The sequence below is a fragment of the Nelusetta ayraudi genome, unplaced genomic scaffold (genome assembly GCF_046127955.1).
Source record: "Nelusetta ayraudi isolate G7.1 ecotype Tasmania unplaced genomic scaffold, CSIRO-AGI_Nayr_v1 ptg000026l, whole genome shotgun sequence".
NCBI classification, from domain to species: Eukaryota; Metazoa; Chordata; class Actinopteri; order Tetraodontiformes; family Monacanthidae; genus Nelusetta; species Nelusetta ayraudi.
The window spans coordinates 10,168,467-10,183,181 of NW_027466076.1; the positions used below are offsets into that span (position 1 = coordinate 10,168,467).

Sequence of the window (14,715 nt, forward strand, 5' to 3'; positions counted from 1 at the left end):
CATCTTTAGAATGCTCTGGCTGCACGCGTTTATAGGATAATGGGATAATTCCCATTGGTCGGAAATGGATTTCCAGCAGTGACCACACATTGTTGAATCCAGCATGATATATTTTTAAAAAAAAAAAAAAAACAAATTACTCCCGGTTTATCATTTCACTTCCATAATGTAATCTCATGAAGAATGTAGCGGGCCAAAAATACGGTCTCTTTTTCTCGCCTCACTCCTGGCAACATATTATTCATAACAGGAGCCAAACTGCTGACTTGTCTGTCTGTCTGCAGCCATCAGCTACAGCTGTTTCAGCTGTTGGAGGTCTTGTAGTCATCATAAAAGTCAAGTGACGGCAAGTTTGATTAACTTGTCACAACTGCCACCGTAGCCCCATGAATCATCATGAACGCTCCGAATGTTTCCTAAGAATTCTTTCACTAATCTCAAATGTCCATCATGTGAAAGCTTTTAGGATGAGAAGAGCCATGAATTTTCTGTCTCTCAGATTTCTTCTAAGTGGGCCAACCTGATGTTTTACCGCCTGTTTGGCCGAGTAGCCGTAGCTCGAGGCTTCCTGTTGGTTTTGAGACGTGATGCGCTGAGGCGATCAACTAAACCCGTGGCCAAAGCTGGTCAGGATTAAAGCGGGGACGGCCTCTGCCGCTCACTCGGAGAAGCGCAACACCACAGGGCCGTTCTCTTTATGTGGAAATGCCACACAGCCACAGCAGAATTCAGGCTAATCCCTTTAGCAGCAGCTAGGCTCACAGCCGCTTCCTGTATTTCATCTTTGTCTCTTTCTGCGGCTCGTAAGCGCGGCTCGCAGGAGCTGCTACCTGCTTTGTGAATGAAGTACTTTTGTGTATGCGCTCAATGTAATATAATATAATATACTATAATATCACAACAATTAAAAAAAAAAAAAAAAGAAAAAGAATTATTCTGCATGGTTTGCCGTTGAGACTGTTCTAACCACATAGCCATTGGAACAATTCGTCGACTCTTACATAAGAGAGAGAACAATGCAACTAACGTTATTCCAGTGTTGGTGAAAATCGGTGTTTGTGTCGGTGGCAAATCAAAATGCACACATATGTATGATCATTTCAGCAGTGGGATCTGAAATCCACTGCATTTTAAACGAGACGTACGAGCGCTTGAACTGTGAGGAAGCTCCCAGAGAGGCAACATCAGCTCAGGAGGCGGTGCGTGCTGTCCTAATTACACTAAACGACACCACTGGAAGGCTTTAACACATTTCACTCCGTTTAAGTAACGGGCGGCTCTTCGGTGCAGAAAGTAAACAAGACCTTCTGCTTTTGAATTTCACAGCTCATCGATAAGGGTGATAAAAAGTGTGAGCTATTATGAGCGTCGTAATTATTCAAATTAATATTGCATGCCTGATTGTAGTTTTTTTTTTTTTTTTTTAACAGCAGTGAATTTTTAAATGTATCTTATTTCGGAGTGCCTGGAGTCGACTGGTGTTTTTCCTTCGACACCCAGGCAAGCAGGCAGCGTTGGAGCTCGATCGGCCGCTCTTTGTGTTCAGACAGCCTGTCTCAGTCAACCTCTTCTGTGACCAGCGCTGCGTTTACAGCCATGCCCTTTATTCAGTCCTTTATATGAATCGATTTCAAAATAAAAGCACTGGGACACAACAGCACAGGAGAAGAGATAAAAGATACAAGTAGATACAAGGCAATACTGATAGGTACAGTGATAAATATCATCAGGTCAAAGTCCAACCGAAAATCCCGGAACAAAATGAGAGATTGTCCTGATTTGAAGGCCTGTCTCTTCATGGTACACAGTTGGCGGCATCAGTGTACGTGATAGAATCACACGGCAAGAAGATATTGAATCAAAGAGCTTTGAGAGAAATGCACGGTGAGAATTTGCAAAAGGAGGCAGGCGCACACGTCTCTGGCATCAGAAAATTCTTGACTTGATCATTCTGTGAGGATTCCCTTTGGATGAACTGCGCCGAAATTTGCAAGCTTGCCAAAAACCAAAAGAGCACGACTTGACAGCTGCCGCACATTTGCATGTTGCACTCAGGTGATCCAGTGAAAGGAAAAGAGACGTTCGCTTCTTGATCTCACGTGGACCTTAAAAATGATAAAACAAGAGGTTTGTTTGTTTTTTCAAAAGATTACAGTAATGTACAAAAGGCTGATTCCACGCGTTGTCGCACATTACCAGACAGTACCCAATGACGCATTCTCGCTAATTTCTATCGCCTACCAGAGGAAGTGCATTTCCAAATCAAAAGAACAACATGCAGCCACAAAGTAACTGGGTTTGCACGCGGCACTCCGGAAATCCCTGACAGCCGAGGTGATGTGCTGTCTCATCCGCCCAGTTGCAGTCTGTATTGCTGAGAAGCAAACACCGTCCATCACGTTCACTGCATATTGCAAATAAATAAATAAATAAACGAGGAATCTGTCAGAACTCTGCCGGAACTGCATCTGTTTGTCCAGAGTACGTGCGCTGCACCCTCTTTTCGCTCCCGCAGGGCTAAAAGGAAAACAGCAACATGGGAGGCAGGCGAAGATTAAAGCAAAAAAGTGGGGGAAGTGACAAGCTCAGCTCGCCGCTGCCTCCGAGTGCATCACAATCGCACGTGGAGCCTCCCGCCTTTCATGTGGCCTCTGCTGATTCTTAAATCTCCCAGTCTTATTTTTCTCCCCCCTCTCTCTCCGTTTGAGCCTTCGGGTATCACCTTAATGAGTGAGTCCCTGTGAGAGGTGTAACATCCAGCCCGATCTGCTGAGACTATTGGGAGGGAGGAACACAGCACCTTCTATCATCGCCTGTACGTCCCGCGTTGCAGCTTCAGACGGGGTTGGGGGGGAAGGAACGGGAGGAAAAGAGCAAGAGGCACAGAGCGCAGAGGATGCTCACATTTTCCCTGATCTTGTGTTCCTTGAGTGCCCATTTTATCTTCGATAAAAGACACTTAGTGGTATTTGTTCTCTTCCAGTCAGACCCTCAGGCAGCTCTCCCCTACATCCATGCACGCACACACACACACACACGCACGCACTCACGCCCACTTACAAAAACACACATGTACAATCATAGCTCTGTTTGTACTTTTACTTGCGATCGCAGACCCCCTGCATCCTCTCGACTTCCGCTCCCCAAACGTAATCAAATCCCGCTCCCTCAAAGTCACTGAATATTCAATTACACGATATTCTAAAATAACATTAAAGATAATTGATTCAGCCACTTGTATGTGGCTTTCTAAAGTCCCTTCCCACCCCCCAACCCCCCTTCTTTGTCGCCGCGGTGACTCAACAGTGTGTCGGATGAACACAAGGGAAAATGGAGGCAATTTCCTCCTTAATGTGCGAGTGTTTATGTCAATGCTGGAAATTGAGGGGGTCACTCCCGGTCCAATGAAGAAAGACACAAACCACATCTTGTCGCGAGGTAAACAAGTTCCTCTGCACAGCTGGCAGAAAGCCCTCGGCTCTCTAGAAAAAGGTGCCCTTTGTGTCCCGGCAGAGTATCCTCTTGAAAGCCTTCCGGAAATCGTTGTTGAAGATGGTGTATATGACCGGGTTGAGGCAGGAATTGCAGTAGCCAATCCAAAAGAAGAATTTGAACAGGGGGAGGGGGATGCTGCACGTCTCGGGACACACCGCCTGAAGAGAGTACGAGAAGAAGAAGGGGAACCAGCAGATCACAAACACCCCCATCACCACTGCCAGCACGAAGGTAAACCTCTTCTCCCGGTTCAGCATGGCCTTGCGGCGAGATATGGGCGTCCCCTGAGCCCTGGGCGTTTCATCGTGTACCAGCTTCGTGCCAGAGGATGTGGCCACGGTGTTTTTGTACCTTCCGGCCACGTTTAGCATGTGAACTTTGAACCCCCTGCCGTGGGACGGCTGCAGAGCTTGCCTGTCGGCCTTATTCCCTCCCTCTTTGTCGTCTGCTCGGAGCGCGCCATCGTTGCCCACTTCCATGTCGCCCTCCGAGCCGGAGCCAGGCGTGCTGTCCGGAAGCGCTTCGTCCGCTGTTTGAGGGTGTTTCTGGGGCTCGGACGAGAGGGCTTGGGTCTCCCGCTGGGCTATGGAGGGCGCAGACAAGGACTTCTGAACTCGAAGAGTGGGGTTGTGCTCCGGTTCCTGGCTCGAGGGTTTCCCAGGAGGGTCTTCAAGCAGCGATGGGATACATTCTGTGCCGGGCACCTTGGTCAGGACTTGTTCTTTTTGGGTCTCTGTTGCAACTTTTTCATTGGCGCCCCGATGCAAGTGTTCGCGCAACTTCACGGGAGTGATCGGATCGCCGGCGTCCGGCGCGACGTCGGGTTTGTGCTTCTTCCCAAGTGGGCAGCGCGTGTGCTGCTTGGCTATCTGGTAAATCCTAATGTACACCAGGATCATGATGACGCAGGGGGCGAAGAAGGAGCCGATGGTGGAGTAGAGAATGTACCAGCGTTCGTTGTTCAGCTCGCAGGTCTCCTCGCCGCCCTCGCTCTTGTCCAGGGTGAGCAGAGGCGGGAAGGAGATGACGGCCGAGATCAGCCAGACGACGATGATGGCCGACTTGATGCGGACGGGCGTGCGCTTGGCGCCGTAAGACACGGGCCTGGAGATGGACAGGAAGCGGTCCAGCGCTATTGCGCAGAGGTGCACAATGGAGGAGGTGCAGAAGAGGACGTCCAACGCCAGGTAGATCTCGCACCAGATGGAGCTGAACGCCCAGAAGCCCTGCAGCTCGTTGGCCAGCGAGAAGGGTATGATGAGGGTGGCCACCAGGATGTCGGCCGCGGCCAGGGACACCAGGAAGAGGTTCTGGGGCCCCTTCAGGGATCGCGACGTCAGCACGGCGATGATGACCAAGATGTTGCCGACGATGGTCAGCAGCATCATGAAGGTGATGCCAATGGCGAAAAGCGCCGTGGCCTGCGGGCTGTACGGCGGCGCCCTTACTGCGCTGCGGTTGCAGGGCTGAGGGCTGGAGAGGAGGCTGACGTTCCTGCCGGGCGGGTCGCCGACCTCCGACAGGCAGTGGGCGTCTGGAGCGGCAGCCATGGTGGGGACACGGTGAGTGGGACAGAGACGGGGTTGGGTGGGGTGCGACCCTTTAGAGGAGGGAGTTCCCCAGCCGGTGCACTGTCGGGGCAGGTGGAGCCATGGATAGATAGACCTGGTTAGAAGATAGATAGATAGATAGACAGATAGATAGATAGATAGATAGATAGATAGATAGATAGACATGACAGTGATTCAAGTGAATCAATAATACATAGGAATACATAGATGATAGGATGCAATTTGTCACTTACCATGATACTATATGTTTATTCCATTATTAATGGTAAACAAAAGGGTGTGTGTGTGCAATGGTCTGTATGTAATATTTACAAAACAAATAAGCAGAGTTTATATCAAAGGAATGAATTGAACAAACTCAGACTAGAACTCGTTTTTCACGCTACTTAACAACTTGACTGCAGCGCCCACTTGATCTAATAACAGTGCTTTTGATATCCGTTGGATGGAGATTAAAGATTAACACAGTGTTCCAGATTCTTCATTTTATATAAATAATGACTGAAAGTGGGGGTGGGGAATAAAAACATTTTCTGCCCTGTTTTTCAGAAGAATGAGGGGGAAATAGCCTTTGTAAATTTTGCTCTTTGACAGCAGCTGGTTGAATATGTTTCACGTACTCATTTCACTTCAGTACTAATTTCCCATTGATGGCCTTCCAGTAAAGACTCAAACTCTTCCCTGTTGGCCAAACAAGAAGTTGCGTGTGTGTGTGTGTGTGTGTGTGTGTGTGTGTGTGTGTGTGTGTGTGTGTGGATGGGAGCAGAGAGGCACTTTTACAACTCCTGGAAAGTAAACGCCGCAAAATCTTGTCACGGTTTGTTATGCGTGTTGTGCTAATTTATGTGTGTTGTGTGTGTGTGTTTGTGGCACTGTATGGCTCTCATGAAACGCCTCCCGTAGGCGTCTGATGTGGAGGAGAGAAATCAGCAGAACGGTACCTTCTCTAAAAGCCGGTGTGTGAATGAGAGGTAATTAACGCGCAGTCATTGGAGTGGGATTAGAGGTGATGAGCAGCTTCTTACCGAAATGGAGCCTCTGATGGTTCGGTTGCGGGGGGTGAAGGGGGACCTGATTGCACGGCACCTGTTATTATTGCCAATCCCACCGAATCTGTGTCGCATTGGACTTGAATTGACCTTTGACCCCCTGAAATCCACAAGCGTCCGCGTGGCCACTCCTCAAGAATAGACAGACACTTAACAAGTGGGTGCAGCTACTGATCTTTTGTGTTTTTTTCCCTACACAGAACATTAAACTAGATGATCGCTCGCAGGCGTCGTGGTGATGAGTCGGAGGCAAAAGGGAAGCAGAGGCGGCGACGATGCCAATTGGTGGCAAAATCATAGCTATTTCTTCCGTTTACGGTCTCATTTGTGCCCTTGTGTGTGTGTGTGTGTGTGTGTGTGTGAGCATGAGATGCTGCTCTGCTGCTCTGGAGGAGCAGCCTGATGTTTTATTGCCTCCTCAGCAGCTGATTGAGGTGAGGCGACCGCATTTGCCATCTTATTAGATCAAAGCGTTGTGTCGCCTGACTTCGGAGGCCAGATCATCGCCATTATTAAGATCAATATTCACCAATTTCTTTTTTTGTGAATCAAATTGTGACCAGTAAAGCGCAGACAGCTAAAATTACGTTTTTTTTTAATGGCAGAGGTGCTTTTTTTTCTTTTCCTTTTTTCTTGTTTAGAAATGTGAGCAGAAATGAATGTCTACATCTCAGGATAGCACAGTTATAAATAAACAAATACCATTCAGATCTAAAAAAAAAAAAATCAATCTAAGACGATCCAATAATTGTGCTTACTGTAATTTGTAGATCTTCACTTCTGCTGCGTCACCTCGTCACCTAAAACTTCAGAACTTTAAATCTTGCCAAAGCCTCCCAGTGACGTATCCAAAGGGTGTCAGACGAACCGAGGCGGTCTACAAGGGATGCTTAAAAGCTACGCAAAAAGGTTTTCGAGAATTTAAAAAAAAAAAAAAAAAAAAAAAGGAAAAAAGGAAAAAAAGGAGAAACGCGCGCCTGACGAGCCCTCTTCAATAAAAGTGCCACGCTCCCGTTCCGATCCGTCCCGCGAATGTGACAGAAACGGACCTCTGGCTCGAAACCGCCCAAATCCGCGCCACCGCTGTTCTCTCAGCCTTCCGTGCCGTGTCCAGGCTCTGCTCGCTCAGGGCGATGTGGAGGAACTGACTGAGGAGGATGTTGGATGTTGGATCACGACGACGCGCCTTTTACGCACAGCGTAGGAAGAAAAAAAAAAAGGGGGGTGGAGGGAAGAAAAAACGGACTGAGCGCTTCTCTCCAGCGCGACGCGACGCTCCGTTTCCTCTTTGAATATCAAGGACAAAGAAAGTGGAAACGTGACTCCAGAAGTCCGACGATTCGACCAGATTTATTGCAGCTGCGCAACTTTAGGCGCAGCTTTGCTTCCAGGCTGCGCCATATCACGGAAGGCGGATAAGTTTTACCTCGAGAGACGCTGCGAAGGGAGTTTTCCACGACATGTGTCCCTCAATCCTTTATTTACATTTATATGAGCGGATTTGCGCCAGACGCTGCGGAAATACTAATGCACGGGTCTGTTCTGAGTTAGAAGAAGAAGAAGAAGAAGAAGAAGAAGAAGAAGAAGAAGAAGAAGAAGAAGAAGAAGAAGAAGAAGAAGCATCCCAGCATGCTTTGGATGCGCTGCTGCTGGTCATACCACTTTCATTTTTGGATATTTGAGACAGTGAATGAAATGTATTCAATTTATTACTTAACTTCTACCATGCCTAGGATTTGTTGATATGGTTAAGACATCTAATAAAAATAAAAATGAGGTTTCTTTTAAAAAAAAAAAAAAAAAAAAAAAAAACAAATCCAGAAGATTGGACGACTTCACTGACAGGAGTCTGACTGGTGATGTTGCACTGTTACAATCGTGCTGTCGCTGTAACTGGCCTTTCCAGTATTTACCTAATTTATATATGGATGTATAAAACACAATGGTTCCCTCGTAGATAAAAGCAGTGCTAAACTGCTGTCTGGCCTGGCTAAAACAGGAGGGATTGCCCTATTGGCCGCCCTTTAGTAAGGGGGAGAAGAAGAAAAAAGATTGAGTGTCCTCTGTGGTGCCTTTTAAGGCAATAAATTATGACAATACGCTCTCTACATCAAGAAAATTCAATAATGTGTCTTGTGAGCTTCCTTCTAGGGAAAGACAAAAAAAAGGGAAAATTCGATGCGCTATGATGCCTCTGTAAAGGTCTAAAGTGAATGTTCCCCATGGGTGCCTTTCCAGTAGAGAGAAGGCCTTTATGATGCGCTGACCTTTGTCGGCAGAGAAAACAGGACGCGGCCATGAAAGAGGGAACTCCTACAGGTGGGAGGGTGCGATGACGCGCTCGCCGCGGGCGGGCGGGCGGCCAATATAAAGATCCCTAATCAGGAGGAGATGTAAAGGTGCTCGGGGGACTTGCCAGATGTGACGCCGTCAGAGGGGAAGATTTAATAAGGGTCCATAAAGAGGCCTCGATAATGAACTGTCTTCCCGTGCAGGATGAGCCTGATTTCACCCCGGACAGATGAGACAGCGGCACTCAAAGCTCTGAGTGCGTTGGTAGGCGGCAATATATAATGGATGGATAAATTATTATTTCACAACACCACACATGGCTGTCGCTGACTGCTTGAACGTGGCGGTGCGTCTCGTGCATCAGTGGAAAAGCTAAAGACAACTGGGAGAACGGCGCTCCCCGGCCACTTTATTAGGCACGCCTTGCTGGTAATGGGCGGACATCTCCGTCCTTAAATTGCTGTGTGAACTTTCTGCAAAGCTTGTTTGCGATTGGCCGTTTGGGTTTACCATGGAAAAATCCCCAAAGAGAAGACATCTTCCAGGGAGTCCACCTACAACAGTGCAGACACAGCAGCTTCAGGCAGAAGTAAGAAGACACAGAAGAACCCGGGTGGCTCCTCCTGTACAGCCTGTGGTCACTGTGTAGCACAAGAAGCTCCACAGTGGTGGTGTGAACATGCACTCTGATCCTATAGCATTATCTGTTATCAGCATTCTGCCCCAGGCTGCAGCCAGGCTGCGGCTGCTGTACGGCTGCTATTCCCTTTAATGCTGCCATGATGCAAGTATTGGCTCACAGAAGCGCTGCGAGCGGCCGGACAGAGCCGACTGGAAAAATTTTGAAAGACGCCAAAGTTTTGTTATGTTTTTTATTTTTTTTTATGTGAGGGGATGAAGGCTGACCTGTCCAAGGTTCCGAAGTAAAGTCCATTCACACATTGGTTTAGACTAAGTTCGGTAGTCAGCCTCACAGCGAGAAGGTTGTGGGTTCGACTCTAAGTTCAACTTCAATTTAGTTTAGGGCAGTTTGCGCAATTTAAAATAGTTTGCATAATAGGAAAAGAAAGCTGCAATGGGCTTATTTGAAACATCTGCCTAAAGTAGTATTTTAAACGTCATCTTACAACGTGTGCAAATACAACCCAAAAAGAACAATACCGCTATGGGAAATGTTTATAACAACAAAACAGACTTGAGTGATGTAGACATGTTCAGGATGTATACATAACAGAGAAACACTGATGAAACACAAAATATGGATGCATAGAAAATTTTAAAAGCAGCAGTTTTTTGTAAACTTTATTTCAGATACAGACAAAAAAAATACAAAAAAAATAAAATAAACATTTTTTGTACATCGTCTACATTCCTTGCTCGGTTCACGCTTTAGTCAAGACCATTCCACAACACCGCAACACAAATTGAATTACACATACTTTTCACATTTGTACGAGCATAGTGGGTCTCTAAGCTGTAGGGCATGCACTTTGAAGAACAGTGTGTTTTTGTGCTCACGGTATCCTACATTATTTACTACCCGTACGGCTCCTTTTTGTAGTATGACTAATGATGGTATTTTGGCTGTGTAGGTATTGCCCCATACTTCTACACAGTAATTCAGATAAGGCAGAACAAGTGAACAATACAAAGTACACTGTGCTCTCCCATCCGAAATTTGCCATTGCTTTTCCCAACAGTCCAATGTTCCATGCCACCTTTGCTTTAACATACTGTATTTTATAAGGAGATACGCGCAGATTTTATGGTCTAGAATCACACCCAGAAATAAATTTGTTTTTATACACTCTTTCTATGTTAATATAATTAATCATCACTTTTACCTGTGAGTTTATTTTACAAACAGCATAAGTTTGGTTTTGTTCAAATTTAATCCTAATTTATTGAAGTCAAACCAAATTTTTAAATTTTTTAAATTTTAAATTTTCATCTCCATCTCCAAAAGCTGCTGAGAATTTTCTCCAGAGTAAAAAAATATTAGTGTCATCAGCAAATAACATACAATTTAAGATATTTGAAACCTTACTTAGATCGTTGATGTATAAAATAAATCATGTATGTTGTCAGTATGTTGATCTGCTGTCACTTACAGTATCTGTACAAATTGTTGCCTACTAGGTAACTTTCCATCCCGTTTAGTCCAACCCCTCTGATACCATACTTCTCCAGTTTGATAATTACCAAATGGTGATCTATTGTATCAAATGTTTTTTTTTTTTTTTAAAAAATCCATAGATACTCCAACTCCATACTTCTTGTTATCTATACAACAAGTGATTTCTTCAATTAACTCCATTAAAGCCATAGATGTCGTTCTGTTTGATCTGAATCCAGACTGACAATTAACTAACAAATGATCCGACCTGCTGGCAAAGAGTTTTTCCAATATTTTTGAGAACTGAGAAAGTAAAGACACCGGCCTATAATTAGTGAATTGACTTCTGTATCCTAATTTGTATAGTGGAATAACTTTAGCCATTTTCATTTTGGCTGGAAACACACCTGTCTTAAAAAGACAAGTTACAAATATAAGTTAATGGTTTTGCAATGGCACTGATTACTTTCTGGGTTAACACCATGTCAGTGTCATTCCAATATGTAGACATTTTATTCTTACATTTGTTAACAACTTCAATAAACTCCTTTTCATCAGCTGGTTTCAGTGAAGTGAGTGCGTCAATATGTTATTGTCACATGCACAGTTATACCATATATTCCACGCATCTCCTCAATTGAAAATGAAATGATTCTGTTGAATCTGCCCTCAGTGAATTCCTTACATTGAGTAGGTCCTGCTCGCTCCTGGTGGTCTGAAGTGAGGTGGAAGCCATTGAGCCAGCACGCGTGCTTGACGGCAGCAGCACTTGAGAAGTTATCCGTCTCCATCCTGCTGTGTTAGTTCGCAAGGAGTGGCCCACTTATCACCTCTCCATCCACACTACCTCATCCATCGGGGTATGAAACATCTGAAAAAGCAAACCTGTGACTGGCGATTGGTCAAAAGCCTCTGTCTTTTCAAAACAGGTCAGGGCTTTTTTCCCCCCTCATTTTTTTCCCTGGTATTGCGTTCACAGTCCGGCACTGAGGCAAGCTGACAAGAAAAGTCGGGAGCGCAAGAAGCCCACGCTGACCTTAGTTGCTCTTTTTTCAATCAGGAAATGTCTGCTTCTCACAAAACTGCTGTTGCAGCTCCAGTGTGGTGGCTCTTGTTGGGTACATGCGTCTGGCCTTTGTCATGGCCCAAGCCATGGCTGAAGAGCTGCGGAGCTGCCCCGACCTCCCACGAAGGATGGTGATTGGCCCAGGGGCATGGCTAAAAAGTGAGACGAGGCTGCTCTGAGCTGCCTTCTCCGGCCGGGCTTACAACATCTTAAATTCCATTATTTGAGGATATTAGGATAGGATATAAGTCAGTGCAGGAGACACTTGCCAGTCAGCATCGCCGAGGCAACTTCACCACGTCCACCCTGGTCTTTTCTGATTGGAATCCCTGCCATGAAATGTCCATAATGTGGACGCTCAAGCTTTAAAATTAGTCCCATTGTTCTATTGAGCACTTTATATAATCGTATGGAAATTTATGCATTTAAGGAGTGTTTCTGTGGGCGTCCGCACACGGCGGAGGACACATTAATGTTCCGATAGCTTCTGTATGGCTGCGCGAAGTCCGAATTTATCGCAGCTGCTCAGCAGAGGCTGTGCTGTTTGCAGCTGTCAGATTTTTTTCTTTTTTAACCGACAAATAGACGGCTCATTTGCATGCACTTGTGAGATTTAGTTGTTTCTGTAAAGGAAGAAGCACATGCCCTTGCACTTATGGAATGGAAAAATCAACACCTGTTCTAGGGGAGTGGGGGGGATCATAAATCTAAGATGATTTAAACCCCAGAAAAGCATAAGTGCCTGTCAGGGAGCAGTGGCTGATTCACTCAAGCAGAGACGTTATTTTATTATTCTTGGTCAGTCACACCTCAAGTATTTATTCTGCCTTCAAATTAAGGCTTTTCCGTCGGTTGAGGGTTAGAGTCTTCCTGTCGCTCTAACTGTTAGGTTACTGGCATGTTTGTTTCCACTGTGCTTTTATTTTCTCCATATACTGCAGCTATTTGACGGTTGTCATATAGTTTTAGCGCAATATTTTCTTTGGCTCCTTGGTTGAAGCCCCGCCTGCCTTGCTGCAACTTGGAGGTTGTGATCTGCTGTGTCCAATGTAATCTTGCGTTAATGTTTTTTTGTTTTTTTTTCCCAGTCATAAAGTCTCAATATCTTTCCAAACTGTGTGGCTGTGTCATGTGACTCTATGTGTTTGTCATATGAGCTTAACTTGTGATTAAAACGTGTCAGTCGCTGTTTTTTTTACAACCAGCCAAAATGCCACCACCCATGCAAGTATAAAAACTGTTTTCAAAAACTGATGTGCTTCCAGCAGGTATATTGGTTGTCCACGTTTTCAATTTGCACACATGATAGTGAAAACACAGTTATCATTGCTTCACCTCAGACTGTTAGTTTCCATTCATCTTTATTTTTTTCTTTACCGCTGAATTTTCTATTCTCTTGCTGATTGTTATTGTGTTTGTCAGTATGTCACGTCCTTGGCTGACACACATTTATTGTGGACATTCTGCTTCTTGCTACTTGCCCCTTCAACTTTTCTTCTTAGTGCTTTGGCCGACATTGATTACTTTTCCTTTTTTTTTCCACCTTAAGTTCAACACACCGTTGCTACTTGTGGCGAGGTGAAGAGGGCGCGGGCGGGCTTCGAACCCCAGACTCCTGGGTCATAGTCATGCGCGCTAACCAGTCCTGCCAAAGCGAGGTCCCCTTGGCCAAGTAGCCAGGGCACGTGATCAATTGGAGGCATAGTGACAGGATCCATGTCAAGACTTGCGGCTCAGAAGCAGCGTGATCAAAACCAAGGTGCGCGAATGTTGTGGTGTCAGAATGAGCAGAATTCATTCTGAGATGCAGAAACGTGGAGTCTACCTCGTACACACTGTAAGTCATTAGTGGGCACTGCAGGATGTACTTAATGGACTGAAAGAAAACTTTGCTTGTCACAGCTGCGAGGGTCAATGTTATTGATGTCTCCTCAATCACTGGTGGCAGTTCAGTTCAGCACAGCCAGCTACTCTACTATAATCAAATTGAGTTGTGAATCAAAATAATCTCCTTCTGGCATTTCTCGTTGTCAGAGTCCGTTCCTCCTCCAGTGATCATGGACACGGGAGAGAAAAAAAAACACACACGCGCCAGCGTGCACAGTCTCCTCTTTCAGATCTCAACAGGAGCGTGAAGCAAGGCCGAGGTGCTCCCCTGTTATCTCGGCTAACTGTCGCCTGTTTGTCTCAGGCTCATTGTCATGCAGGTAAGCTTGCAGAAAATTGCTCTGACATTTATGCTTGACATATAGTAGCAAACAGTCAAAGAGTGACGCCGAGGGAGCACTAGTGTTTATTACTGTAAAGTCAGTCTGACAGAATGAGGACAGAACCTTGAAAATATCGAAGGGGATCGTCCAAGAAAAGAATAAATAAATAAACCTTACCAAAGCTGTTGCATTCAACAAAGCTACTGAAGCTAAATAATGCAGAATTTTGCTCTTGTTACGGTGAAAATAACATCACATACAAACAAGGGCCAAAATATCTGTCTGGGGGGGAAGAAATATATAGAATCAGTTGCAATCGGGACATCAATCTGATTCATCACTGCCTGAGACATTTCAGCACACAATCAGCACTCTGGCCAACGATGCAAGTCCACGTTGCTGTTTCAAAGAAAACTGACAATGTGCACTACTCTCAATTCAAGCACCCCCAGACTGGGCTCTTGATCTTCTCTCATAGGTGTCAAACACACTAAACCATCAAGAGTTCGGTTTACAGCCGGACACTGTCTGTCTGTGTGTGTGTGTGTCATGTCAAACTGTTTACAGAATTGATCATTAATCAAGGAAAAGTGAAAAAAAAATGAATGTTTTAATGTGCATGAGAAATCCGGATCTCCGCTCTGCACTGTAAACACAAACAAGCCTGCTGTCAACTCTAACTGTCGTCTCTCCAAAAGCCGATTCATCACTCCACCGGTGCCAGGCTGCCCTCTAGTGGCGGCATCAATGTGGTGCAGCGGGGTAGATTGAGGCGCTAATCCACTGTGTCTGTGGTGGGACACTGTTTATGCTTGAAAAAAAAACAAAAAAAAAACAGTAGGACTGATTACTCTGGTTGACTGTATAAGACTGTTAATTATCCACAATGCAGGTGGCAATTAATGAATTTAGGTGT

General features: G+C 45.4%; 1 protein-coding gene across 1 annotated transcript; it reads right to left on the bottom strand.

The window, feature by feature from the left end:
- Positions 1-2,708: 2,708 nt before the first annotated feature.
- LOC142890594 (alpha-2B adrenergic receptor) lies at positions 2,709-7,674 on the bottom strand. Its single transcript, XM_076029787.1, has 2 exons — positions 6,874-7,674; positions 2,709-5,160 (listed from the first exon to the last, which is right to left on the bottom strand). The coding sequence occupies exon 2, from the start codon at positions 5,043-5,045 to the stop codon at positions 3,483-3,485; it is 1,563 nt and encodes a 520-aa protein (XP_075885902.1). The 5' UTR covers positions 5,046-5,160; positions 6,874-7,674; the 3' UTR covers positions 2,709-3,482.
- Between the last annotated feature and the right edge of the window lie 7,041 nt (positions 7,675-14,715).